A 13,589-nucleotide genomic window follows, 5' to 3' on the forward strand; every position below is an offset into this window, starting at 1 on the left:
TGGAATGGGTCCAGGGATTCTGGGATGATGGTGTGGATGTGAGACATGCCCAGCCTTTCAAAGCATTTAATGGCTACAGATGTGAGTGCTGCAGGGCGATAGTCATTTAGGCAGGCTAACTTGGCATTGAGCACAGGGACTATGGTGGTCTGCTTGAAACATATACAGTTGAAGTTGGAAGTTTACATACAATTAGGTTGGCAACATTAACTTGTTTTTCAACCACTCAACATGTCTTGTTAACAAACTATAGTTTTGGCAAGTCGGTGAGGACATCTACTTTGTGCATGACACAAGTAAATTTTCCAACAATTGTTTACAGATAGATTATTTCACTTATAATTCACTGTATCACAATTTCAGTGCGTCAGAAGTTTACATACACTAAGTTGACTGTGCCTTTAAACAGTTTGGAAATAATATCATGGCTTTAGAAGCTTCTGATAGGCTAATTGACATCATTTTAGTTAATTGGCGGTGTACCTGTGGATATATTTCAAGGCCTACCTTCAAACTCAGTACTTCTTTGCTTGACATCATGGAAAAATCAAAACAAATCAGCCAAAATTGTAGAGCTCCACGAGTCTGGTTCATCCTTGGGAGCAATTTCCAAATGCCTGAAGGTACCACGTTCATCTGTACAAACAATTGTACGGAAGTATAAACACCATGGGACCATGCAGCCGTCGTAAGGCTCCTAGAGATGAACGTACTTTGGTGCAAAAAGTGCAAATCAATTCCAGAACAACAGCAAAGGACCTTGGGAAGATGCTGGAGGTAACGGGTACAAAAGTATCTATATCCACAGTAAAATTTGTTATATTTTGACATAACCTGAAAGGCTACTCAGCAAGGAAGAAGCCACTGCTCCAAAACCTCCATAAAAAAGCCAGACTACGGTTTGCAACTGCACATGGGGACAAAGATTGTACTTTTTGGAGAAATGTCTTCTGGTCTGATGAAACAAAAATATAACTATTTTGCCATAATGTCCATCATTATGTTTGGAGGAAAAAGGGGGTTGCTTGCAAGCCAAAGAACACCACCCAACCATGAAGCACGAGGGTGGCAGCATCATGTTGTGGGTGTGCTTTGCTACAGAAGGGACGGGTGCACTTCACAAAATAGATGGCATCATGAGGGAGGAAATTTAAGTGGATATATTGAAGCAACATCTTAAGACATCAGCCAGGAAGTTAAAGCTTGGTCACAAATGGGTCTTCCAAATGGACAATGACCCCAAACATACTTCCAAAGTTGTGGCAAAATGGCTTAAGGACAACAAAGTCAAGGTATTGGAGTGGCCATCACAAAGCCCTGACCTCAACCCTATAGAACATTTGTGGTCAGAACTGAAAAAGTGTGTGCGAGCAAGGAGGCCTACAAACCTGACTCAGTTACACCAGCTCTGTCAGGAGGAATGGGCCGAAATTCACCCAACTTATTGCGGGAAGCTTGTGGAAGGCTACCTGAAACGTTAAACAATTTATAGGCTAGGCTACCAAATACTAATTGAGTGTATGTAAACTTCAGACCCACTGGGAATGTGATGAAAGAAATAAAAGCTGAAATAAATAATTCTCTCTACTATTATTCTGACATTTCACATTCTTAAAATTAAGGGACTTTTTACTAGGATTAAATTAAGGTGTATGTAAACTTCCGACTTCAACTGTAGGTATTACAGACTGGGTCAGGGAGAAGTTGAAAATGTCAGTAAAGACACTTGCCAGCTGGTTAGAGCATGCCCTGTGTACACATCCTGGTGATCCATCTGGCCCTGTGGCCTTGTGAATGTTAACCTGTTTAAAGGTCTTACTCATATCGGGTACGGAGAGCATGATCACAAGGTCGTCCGGAACAGCTAGTGCTCTCATGCACGGTTCAGTGTTGCTTGCCTCGAAGCGAGTATAGACTGCATTTAGCTTGTCTGGTATGCTCACGTTACTGGGCAGCTCATGGCTGGATTTCCCTTTGTAATCCATGATAGTTTGCAAGACCTGCCACATCCAAGAAGCATCACAGTCGTTGTAGTAGGATTCGATTTTAGACCTGTATTGATGCTTTGCCTGTTTGATGCTTTGTCAGAGTGTCAAGCTGGATTTCTTATTAGCGTCCGGATTAGTGTCCCGCTCCTTGAAAGCGGCGGCTCTAGCCTTTAACTTAGTGCGGATGTTGCCTGTAATCCATGGCCTCTGGTTGGGATATGTATGTACGATCACTGAGGGTACGATGTCGTAGAGGCACTTATTAATGAAGCCGGTGACTGATATTCTCCTCAATGCCATCAGCTGAGTCCCGGAACATATTCCAGTGTGTGCTAGCGAAGCAGGTCCTGTAGCTTAGGATTCACTTCATCGAACCACTTCTGCATTGAGTGCATCACTGGTACTTCCTGTTTGAGTTTTTGCTCATAAGCAGGAATCAGGACGATATAGTTATGGTCACATTTGCCAAATGGAGGCCTTTGTATGCGACGCTGTGTGTGGAGTAAATGTGATCTATAGTTTTTTCCCCTCTAGTTGCACATGTGACATGCTGGTAAAAATGAGGTAAAACAGATTTCATTTTTTCTGCATTAAAGTCCCTGGATGTGCCGCCTCTGGATGTGCATTTTCTTGTTAACTTATGGCCTTATACAGCTCGTTTGGTGCGGCCTTAGTGCCAGGATCGAGTTGTGGTGGTAAATAGACATCTACGGAGAATATAGATGAAAACGCTCTTGTAAATAGTGTGGTCTACAGCTTATCTTGAGGTACTCTATCTCAGGCGAGCAAAACCTCAAGACTTCTTTAATATTAGAGATTGTGCACCAGCTGTTGTTGACAAAGAAACACACCACTCCCCTGATCTTACTGGAGGCTGCTGTTCCTTCTTGCCGATGCATGGAAAACCCAGCGAACTGTATATTATCCATGTCCTTGTTCTGCCACTACCCAATGAAATATAGGAAATTACAGTTTTTAATGTCCCGTTGATAGGATAGTCTTGAACGGAGCTCATCCAGTTTATTCTCCAGTGATTGCACGTTTGCCAGTAGAACGGATGGTAAAGGCGGGCTATCCACTTGCTGATGCAGTCTCACCATGCATCTGGATCTTCGACCTCTGTAACGACGTCTCCTCTTCATACGAATGACGGGGTATTGGACCTGGTCCGGGAGGAGCAGTACTGTATATCCTTCGCGTCCAACACGTTAAAGAAAAAATACTTGTAAGGGATTTCCTCCTCTTCTTCTGAAGAGGAGAGGCAAAAAGGATCAGAGGACCAATATGCGGCGTGGTAAGTGTCCATGGTTCTTTTTAATACGTACTGTACACATGAACAACTGACTACATAAAACAAGAAATGTGAAAACCCTAACAGTCCTATCTGGTGCAAACACAGAGACAGGAACAATCACCCACAAACACACAGTGAAACCCAGGCTACCTCAGTATGATTCTCAACCAGAGACAACTAATGACACCTGCCTCTGATTGAGAACCATACTAGGCCGAAACATAGAAATACCCAAAATATAGAACAAACAAACAAACATAGACTGCCCACCCAACTCACGCCCTGACCATACTAAATAAAGACAAAACAAAGGAAATAAAGGTCAGAAAGTGACAATACTTGTCCAGTTCAAGGTGAGTAATCGCTGTTCTGATGTCCTGAAGCTCTTTTCGGTCATAAGAAACATTATGTACAATAAAAGAAAAAAGAAAGCTCCCCCAAAACACACAAAATAGCATAACTGGTCAGGAACTTGTAAAAGAAGGAAGCTTGTACAGAATAAAAATATTCCAAAACATGCATCTTGTTTGCAATAAGGCACTAAAGTAAAACTGCTAAAAATGTGGCAAAGAAATTAACTCTATGACCTGAATGCAAAGCGTTATGTTTGGGGCAAATCCAACACAACATATCACTGAGTACCACTCTTCATATTTTCAAGCATGGTGGTGGCTGCTTGTCATCGGCAAGTACTAGAGTTATTTATGATAAAACTAAACGGAACAGAGCTAAGTACAGGCAGAATCCTAGAGTAAACCCTGGTTCAGTTTGCTTTCCACCAGGCACTGGCAGACAAATTCACCTTTCAGCAGGAGAAAAACCTAAAATGCAAGGTCAAATATATACAAGTTGCTTACCAAGACAATATAGAATATTCCTGAGTGGCCTAGTTACAGTTTTGACTTAAATCATCTTGAAAATATATGTCAAAACTTGAAAATGGCTTTCCTACAATGGTCAACAACCAACTTACAGAATCTTTTAAAGAATAATGTGCAAACATTGTAGTATCCAGGTGTGAAAAGCTCTTAGAGACTCACAGATGTCATCGCTGCCAAATGTGATTCTATTGACTCAGGGGTGTGAATACTTATGTAAATTAGATATTTAATTTTCAATAAATGAGCAAAAATGTAAAATATGTTTTCACTTTGTCATTATGGGGTATTATGTGTAGATCGGTAAGAAAGAAAATCTATTTATCCATTTTGAATTCAGGCTGTAACACAACACAATGTACAATAAGTTAAGGGGAATGAATACTTTCTGAACATTGGCTTGTAGAAACAATATTCAAGTAGACAGATTTAATGCCTGGCCAAAATGGAACGTTCTCGTTTGATAGCTTCACATTAGAGGAAAGCGGGGGAAATGAGAACGTAAATGGCCTTTATTACCTAGTAGAGTTAATAGACCCCATCATCAAGCTTGACAAGTTAAGTGCTCGACTTGACAGATGGATATAGATTAATAAAGAAATAAATAGATACACCAAATAGCCAATGCCATTGTCTTTTGTAAAAACGGCTGCAGTGGTAATGCGTAAGTAGCTTTTAATTTCACTTCAGAAAAGTGGTCAGAGCCATTGTGTTGTTGCCAGGTAATTGGGCCATTTCAGCTGTCCCTGAGAAGGAGTTTATGTCATGGCTCTGTAGGAAAAAAATTGTTGAGAGGCAATGGAGGAGATGGGATTTTTAGGTAGTTACCTTTAAAGCTAGAATCCTTCGTTGCTACATCCATTTTTGGATGTAAATATTTATGATATAAACCCATTGATTCTTGAAGAATATAACTTATAAATGCCTCATGAGCTTAGTTATTAAACTGCCATACCCCATCAGAACCCCAAATATAAGCTTGTTTTACTACAAAGTGTAAATATCTTAGGCTATACAGTGTTTGTTTACACTTTTCTCCAGCCCCATCCCTTAGCTTTTTAGCGAAACAGCGGGAGGGACCGCCGGGCGAACACTTTGTTACTGTTTCAATGAAGGATTCTAGCTGAATGAGTTGGCTTGATCAGCATTATTAAACCGGGGGTCTGTGGACCCCTAGCACTACTGCTGGGGGTCAGCAAAAAAATAAAATACTTGATAAGACAAGACGTGGATTTTTTGATGGGGATCCCTGGGTCACCGGTTTGCCTGGGAGGGAGCAAGAAAAGGTTGGAAGACCCCTGGGCTATATTGAAAGGGTAATGGTGTGAGTGTACACCACTGTCCTTTTAACGGAGTCACAGGGGATGCGAGGTTGGTTCAAATAGTGCCCCCCCGACAGTTCAGAGTAAAGGAAATCTCTGTTGAGGAGAGAGTTAGTTGTGGTTCAGTGAAGGGGCCATTAGACCTTATTCAGGCTGGAGTGACAGAGCTGACAGGAACCCTGATTGATGCACCGCTCTGTAACTCCTCTCCTCTCAGACACAGTGGTGTGTGTTCTCATGCATACCCGATTTACCACCAACCAAAGACCAGCTTACTTATTAGAACCATTCAGTTAAATGTAAAAGATGATATTACATATTCTTTTACCATTGCCTTTTACGGTTTATGCATTCTCAACTGTAGTCTGAGGAAGTCTTTAAGAGAGTGGGTCAGTGGGAGCCATGAATTCAATGAATTAAAACAGAGGTGCAGATTGAATGGCATGAAATAAATCAGCTAATGTGGGCAAAATATTAATAGAACTGTGGCAGAGTAACTGACGCTAGCGGATGATAGAAGCTCACAGAGAACAGTGCCAAACCCTCTACTCTGGCAAGACTCTGGGGCTCCACACTCTAACCCCAAACTCTTCTCATGCTGGCATGGGGGTGGTGTGGCAGGCACTGGAGCCCAGTGGAGGCTTCTCTCCAGCCAATGACAGTGTGTGCTCAGGGGAATGGTTCTTACACACACATGTAAAACATGTCTACTGGTAGTAGGATATGTCTGGCCAGAAGTTGCATTAGTCCACATAAAGGGATCCATGTTAACTGGAGCCTCTCATAAAGACCAGTAAACCGTGTCAATTTGTAGAGAGATACTTGGTTCTTTGTTCCATCAGTGGGCACTTTGAGAGTATTTGGATCCATCAGACAGACTATTGAATTCCCAAGCCGGAAATTTGTCATAGCTCTTGCCGTGTCTTTGGCTATGCCGGATTAAGTGATATGACATGCTATTCTATAAAATCCTTTCTCTGTAATTAATATTACTTGATTGAGCTAATCATGTAAATGTAATTAACTAGAAAGTTGGGGCACCATGGAATAATATTTATAGAGCTGTTATCTTCCGAATAAACTCTTAAAGATCAATAGAAGTCAATATTAATCGTCACCTTATTTCAGTCTCATCAGAAAGTTGGAAATTCTTGGCGAACAAGTTGAATCAGCAATAGAAAATTGGGTTTAATTATTTATTTACTAAATTCCTAACTAATCACACAGAATTACATATACACAGAATGAATCATACCTTGATTACAAATTAAGTCATAAAGGAAAACGTCCCTAGCATGCGGAACAGATATGACAGCTGGTTACACAAAGAAAAGGGGCTGGGTTTGAGTGAAAGAGCGGGAAGACTGAAGGAACAAAGGGAGAAGCTATGTCTCTATCGGGCCGTAGGTAGCTACTCTATCGTAAATACAGAAACTTATGCATTCTAAATTACTGCCCATTTGAAAAAGGAAAGTGCAATAAATATTTACTCTGAGCTGCGCTTTGGTAGGTTGGTCGTAGATGCTGGTCGTGTTGGCCAACAGATCTTCCTGTCCTCGGAAGAATATTTCTGGTGGTAAATTGGATACGTTGTAGTAACATCGTTGTGTGGTAGACGGAATACTCTGTCTGTTCTTTCCTAGCCCACGTTTGCAGCTGCTGTTGCTAACTCAACTGCTAGGAGGTATCACTTCTGTAGTGAATAAGAGTTCAAAGTTCATACCATTCTCAACCAAAGCTCACGCTGAGGCTGGCTTCGTTCTGTAGTTATTATCCTAATCCTTCTGACATCGGACCGTCATCCTAATGTACCCGGAACAGGAGGTTACATTTTATATAGTGGAGGGAGAAGGGTGTGCTTCATAGTTTACAGCCCATGTCTCTTCACAGGGGAGGGCCACTGATTGAGCAGACCTCTAACCTCTGAAAACCCAAATCTCTCTTTTGGAAGCTAAAATTACATTTAATCTTTTCACCAATAATTTTATATTTAAACATTTGAATTTCACAACAATTCCATGTGAATCTGATAACTATAATGTGTAGACTTTCCCAGACACAGTTTAGGTCGTTCTGTCATCAGTCATAATGTCTCAGATGACAACCGAACTGACATCATATTCGTACCAACGCATATTTTCAACTGGTTCTATTACCGAAATATGGTTCCTTTCCCTCCACTTGTTTGATGTTCCCAGACTCTCTGTTTAACAACGGCTATTCAAGAGTCCCTCTGTAGAGTCAAGAGAGAGGGAAGGGAGAAAGGTATTTATGGGGGGGGGTCATAAACCTTACCCACAGGCCAATGTCATGACACTCTTTCACAAACTGTACTAATCGTTGAACAGCTTCAGACGCTTACTCATAGACACGGCTTGCTGCAGTAGTAAGACTGCATTTAAATTTCTCATGGAATATATTTTCCTGCCATTTGAATCTGTGAAGATTAAAAATCACTACATCAGCCAGTCCCACCCTCCATGTCACCAGTATATTGCAGAGACATAGGGGTCTGTCAGTTCTTACCACAGCTCATTCACCCATGACACCGTTAGCAGCATACCACCCTGCATCCCACTGCTGGCTTGCCTCTGAAGCTTAGCAGGGTTAGTCCTGGTCAGTCTCTGAATGGGAGATCAGATGCTGCTGGAAGTGGTGTTGGAGGGCCTGTGGGAAGAATTCTTTCTTCTGGTCTAAACAAAATATCCCAATGCTCCCGGGCAGTGATTGGGGACATTGCGCTTGTAGTGGGCTGTCTTTTCGATGGGACGTTAAACGGGTATCCTGGCTCTCTGTGGTCACTAAAAGATCCCATGGCACTCCCATGGCCACCTAATCATCCCCAGCTTTCAATTGGCTCATTCATTCCCCCTCCTCACTCCTGTAACTATTCTCCAGGTCGTTGCTGTAAATTAAAATGTGTTCTCAGTCAATTTACCTGGTAAAATAAGGGTAATTAAAACATAAATTAAATGAGACAGGAAAGGCTTGCAGTGACTATTCTTTGGAACCGTATACACCTCAAGAAAATACAGAATAGCATCAAGGTACAAGTGTAGCTACAGTAGCCACTGGCAGTTAGCGATATGTAATATCTTAACACAGAAAGTCATGCTCTTGTGTTTTGGTCAGTTTGTCTCCTGTGCCCTCTAAGGACATTTGGAAATTGCATCTGAACCAACATCTGGTAAATAAGAAAACAAGAAACAGATGGAAATATTGCACTTGGTGAGATAACAGGGTATCTGTCTCCGTGTGAGGGATCCCTGATGCTCCACTCTTCTAATGCCTGAGTAGAGGCATTATCTAGACGCAATAAAACATTCACCCAGAGCGAGAAAACGAGCGAGAACAAGTGAGAGAGAGGGACAGACAGAGCAATGCATACAGAAAGAAAAGGCAGAGAAAGAAGGAGAAAATATTTTTTGTAGTACAACCGAAATACTTTTATTTCATGTAGCTTGAATCCAAATTGGTGAAGGCAACAGGGTCATCATCAACATTACATTAAATGTTGGCTGTAATGAGACTTTCCTAATGATGAAGTCTATCTGACAAAAAGGTAACATTGCTTTATCTGATATATGTGAAGAATCACTGTACTTTTCCTCCAACAAGCTCTGCCTTATTCTTGTGGGAAACAGTGTTGGAATATGGATCCTGCTTCATCCTTTAGGTGTCCTGTGGGACATTCTTACCTTGTGAGGAATGCGGGTGTTCAGGAGATTGGAACACTGACAGTTTTACCACCCTTATCTTGCTTGTTCAAATCCTCCTCTACACGTTTCTCTCCTTGTAAATCCACACACATCTTGGAGACATAAAAAGAACAACACGCTGAGGCAAGCCTTTTGAGAGATCTGCTAGTTTACTTCAGCCAATAAAAATTGATCGGTTACAGGAAGCCCAATATTTCAAAAATTATGATAAAGACATCAATGTCAGTGTAGTAACTTAGCATCGGCCTCACTCAGTGTCATTGCTTATGGAGATTTTGGAGTCCTTTTTCTTTATCGTATTGATAGTTTCAGCATGACAATCAGAAAAATAACATGCATTGTCAATAATAGCAGCAAACTATTGAATTTCACAGCTTGCCAGTGGAGGTTGAGGCAGTTAACAGCAGTTGAAAGAGCAACAACCCAGACGCATGTCTTTTTATGTGAGGGATGCGTCACCACACTTAGTAGAGGAAATGTCGGATGGCTTTTTTGTAGAGTTTTTAAATATGTAACTCAGACAGCCATAATTCTGAGCTGAGCATGAAGTCTAGTCTAGCGTGGCAGATTTATTTTCTTAGAGAACTAAACAATGTTTTTTCTTCCTCTCTGATTTGGCTCCTAATTCACTCAGCCTAGTGCCAGCCACAGTTAGAGAGGATGGGGAACACACAGATACACACACACACAGATACGCACGCACACACACACACACACACACACACACACACACACACACACACACACACACACACACACACACACACACACACACACACACACACACACACACACACACACACACACACACACACACACACACACACACACACACATGTTTGTTTTACTATCCTTGTGGGGACCAAACAATTAACTCCCATTCAAAATCCTATTTTCCTTAACCTAAACCTAACCTTACCTTGACCCTAAACCTCAAACCCTAATTGTAACCTTAAACCTAACCCCTAAGCCTAAAATAGCATTTTTCCTTGTGGGGACCGGCAAATGTAGTTCACTCACTCACTCACTCACTCACTCACACTTGTCAAAATAATAGGGTTTGGCCTGATTCGTTCACCCCTCACCATAAACCCTGTGGGCTCCAAAAATATATAAAATTTGTGTTAGGGAGATTCCATTCCACTTAGCAAGAGTTTCACTCACTTAAACATAGCTTCATATCTCATAGTCCAAAAACCAAATCCGCAAATGAAATTAAATAAAAAATGAATTGAATAGATTAAAAAGCAGGCCCTTTGAGGCAAGGAAAGCGGCACATTTGAAACAGTCTGAATGATAGGAAGTGCTGGGGGCCTGTAGACTGCTGCCACACCGCTAGCCAGGCTCAGCGTATTGATAACGCGGTGCAAAGCTGGAGCAGCGGTGCGTGAAAGAGAGCCAGAGAGCCTCCTCTCGCTGACTGATGACTATCCCCTCCCCTCTTTTAGCCAGAGCAGCAGTGCACAGACAACCGCTTAACATGACCAACATCTCTCCCTGCTGCTGCTACAGTAAGGATGCTCAGTCACATAGAATTGCCAGGATGTAAGACATTCATACAAACAGATACACCATTAGATGCTATGGGGGTAATATCCTACACTCCTCCCTCCATCCCTGGTCGAGTGCTTGCTGTGGTGCCCTCCACCCTCCCTGGGTTAAGATGATGGGTTGTTGGAGATGGTGGCCTGGGGGATTGTGGTGGTAGCAGAGAGAGAGGGAGGAAATTGAATGGACTGAATGGGTTTAATTCATAAAACATGTTATGGGCATTTCAACTTTATTGCTGTCTGTAAGGGGAAAGGAGGGCTGCAAATCAAATGTGCTATAAAGTGAGCTCAGTTCGATGCCATAGAATTGTTGTAATAGAAATACTATGACCAAGGATACCTCAGTACTGCTTAACGGAATGGTATGACGACATCATACGTCTCTAGTGTTTCCTGAGAGATTTGAAAGCCATTCAATTAAATGAGACTCTTCAGTCAAGCATGTTTTTTTCTTACAGTTTCAGCACAGAAGGCCTTTATTTCATAACATTGATCAAACATGTAGGACGGTTGCAATACTAAAGAGTAAGGAAGCATCCATACAGGTGACATTGCCCCATCTATCTGTTCCCTTAGCTCCTTCCATGGTTCCCATCATGCACCAGGTCAGCTCCACCATGAAGAGCTTCACATTGTCATGGCCACAACCTGAGCAGCCCAATGGCATCATCCTGGACTATGAACTGAGGTACTATGAAAAGGTAAGACAACATTTTAATAATTAATGTCTGTAATAAGAACTAAAATACACGAGCAGATCATTATGTCCACCAGGCATCTCTTTTACGTTCAATGGAAAGACACCCAGAAGGTTGTCTCTATTGGGTGAATCTTCTGGGCGGGTATTGGTCTACCAAGCTAGGTAGGAATATTAGCCTTTATGCCTTTATCCTTTCAACCATGGGACTCAATATTCATGTGTTATTATACTTGACACGTTTACTCTAATTTTATTGTACCCTCTGATTTTTGAGTCATTCCCCTCGTTACCTTGGAGAGTGTGCATCCGAGAATGCATTTGCAACCTTGATAATTATCCATTAATTGCGTTTAACCGGCGTCTTCTTTGGATGAGCACAGAGCACTGGGTTGCTAGGATACTGGCGTGCTTGGACCTATTTTGTGTGAAAGGTGTCCTCTTAGTCTGGGTCTTTCGCCAACCCTGTCTGACCTGTGGCTCCTCCACACAGCCTTTTCCCCCCCTGAGTCGAGGCAGCACACATAGCCTTTCAACTCTATATCATTAGGTAGTAAATATGCAACTTCCCCCATGCTTAGAGAGGGCTGCCCTGTGGTCTCGCTAACCTTATATCCACTCCATTGCCCTAACCTCCCTCTGTCTCTCTCAGCTTCCTCTATATCTCCCTACTTCCTCTTTCTCTCACTCTGTTTTACACTGTTTTTTCATTGTTGTTTCCATTTCCTTTTCATTGTCTCTCTCTGCCTGCTGCACCTCTACAGTCTTCTGTCAGTATCCTTCTCTGGCTCTCGTCTTTTCCTCTCTGATATAGTATGGTCATACCTATGGAGTTCATGGATACGACGTCACTTGTGGTTTCTATTGAAAAGGCTGCGTTGACAGCACTGTACACTCATAAAGCCTGCATTTACTGTATATTATCCAACATAATGCAGTCAAATGTGCTCTCTCAGAGAGTTTGGTCAAAACCCTCTCTGTCCTCTGATGACTTAGTTGTTTTCCTGGTCAATCAGTGAAAGGTTGTTATTAATAAGCACTTCATATGTCCAGTTCTGAGAGTACGAGAAGATGGAGGATAGCTGGCCTATTTAAACAGGCTAAGTTGCGTTAAAGATATTGAGTGTTCTGTACGTCAAAGACAACTAGCAATTTTAGCATTCTTTCTTTTAATGGACGGGGTTGTTTTCATCAGTCTGTGTCTATATTTGTGTGCCTGCCCCCATCCCCCAAGCCAGGGATGGGCAACTGGGATTACCCCTTTGTAGGCCTGCGGACAATCAGCAGGAACAATGCAAAAGTAATTCTGCTTTGAAAGTTGCTAAATTTGTAACCTCACTTTTGAGAAAATGGCCCTTGAAAGTTTTGGTACCTACTGGAGAGCTCTTCTACACCCATTCAGCATCATTCACACTCTTTTAAGCTTGAGCACCACCCATCTCTAAGGATTCACATGTACTAAACAACCAAAGATTTCAAGACCAAAGTCTGAATTTACCAACTACCTCTATCGACAGTTGTCACAGAGACATCATAAACATTATATTGAAATAGTTACTTGCATAGTGGAGTATTTTGTTTAGACATGTAGCTAGCTAGCTAAACAATGAACCATAATCCCAACTCATAATGTTACTACACTGCATGAACCTGCAAGTAGCTAACCAACCAGGTTCAATGTTAGCAAGCTAACATTAGGCTATAACTGGCAATGCAAATGGCTCTGAGATACGAATAATATTACTACACCGATCATACACGTAACATTAGATAGCTAGCTAACGTTAGCTAGCGAGCTAACAGTACACTTTCTGACAAACTAGAAACATGTGATATCTAAAAATGTTGCTAGCTAGACTCTCTTACCCGTATACAAGTATGGACATTTCTCCCTCTCTGTCAAGGATGCCATGGCTGCTCTTAGTTTGAAGATGTAATTCGGAGCCTTCTGTGTTCTCTTGTCGACTCCGTCTGCATATTTGCAATCAAACGCCAGAATTTTCTCCATCTCCTTAGCTATCATACTCTACATGGCAGACCAATCCTAACTCATCTCTCGGCATGTCCAATCATGGCTAGTGGGAAGCGGCCTTTTCCCATGGCTAAACCAGCTAGGCTCTTAATTCAATTTTATTTGTATT

General features: G+C 41.9%; 1 protein-coding gene across 1 annotated transcript in view; it reads left to right on the forward strand.

The window, feature by feature from the left end:
* LOC135512873 (ephrin type-B receptor 1-like) overlaps window positions 1-13,589 on the forward strand; it is a 202,228-nt gene that overhangs the window by 135,387 nt on the left and 53,252 nt on the right. Inside the window, exon 6 of the mRNA XM_064935338.1 lies at window positions 11,328-11,452. Coding sequence (XP_064791410.1) covers window positions 11,328-11,452 — 125 coding nt within the window. The remainder of the gene's footprint in view (window positions 1-11,327; window positions 11,453-13,589) is intronic.

Source organism: Oncorhynchus masou, chromosome 24, assembly GCF_036934945.1.
Source record: "Oncorhynchus masou masou isolate Uvic2021 chromosome 24, UVic_Omas_1.1, whole genome shotgun sequence".
NCBI classification, from domain to species: Eukaryota; Metazoa; Chordata; class Actinopteri; order Salmoniformes; family Salmonidae; genus Oncorhynchus; species Oncorhynchus masou.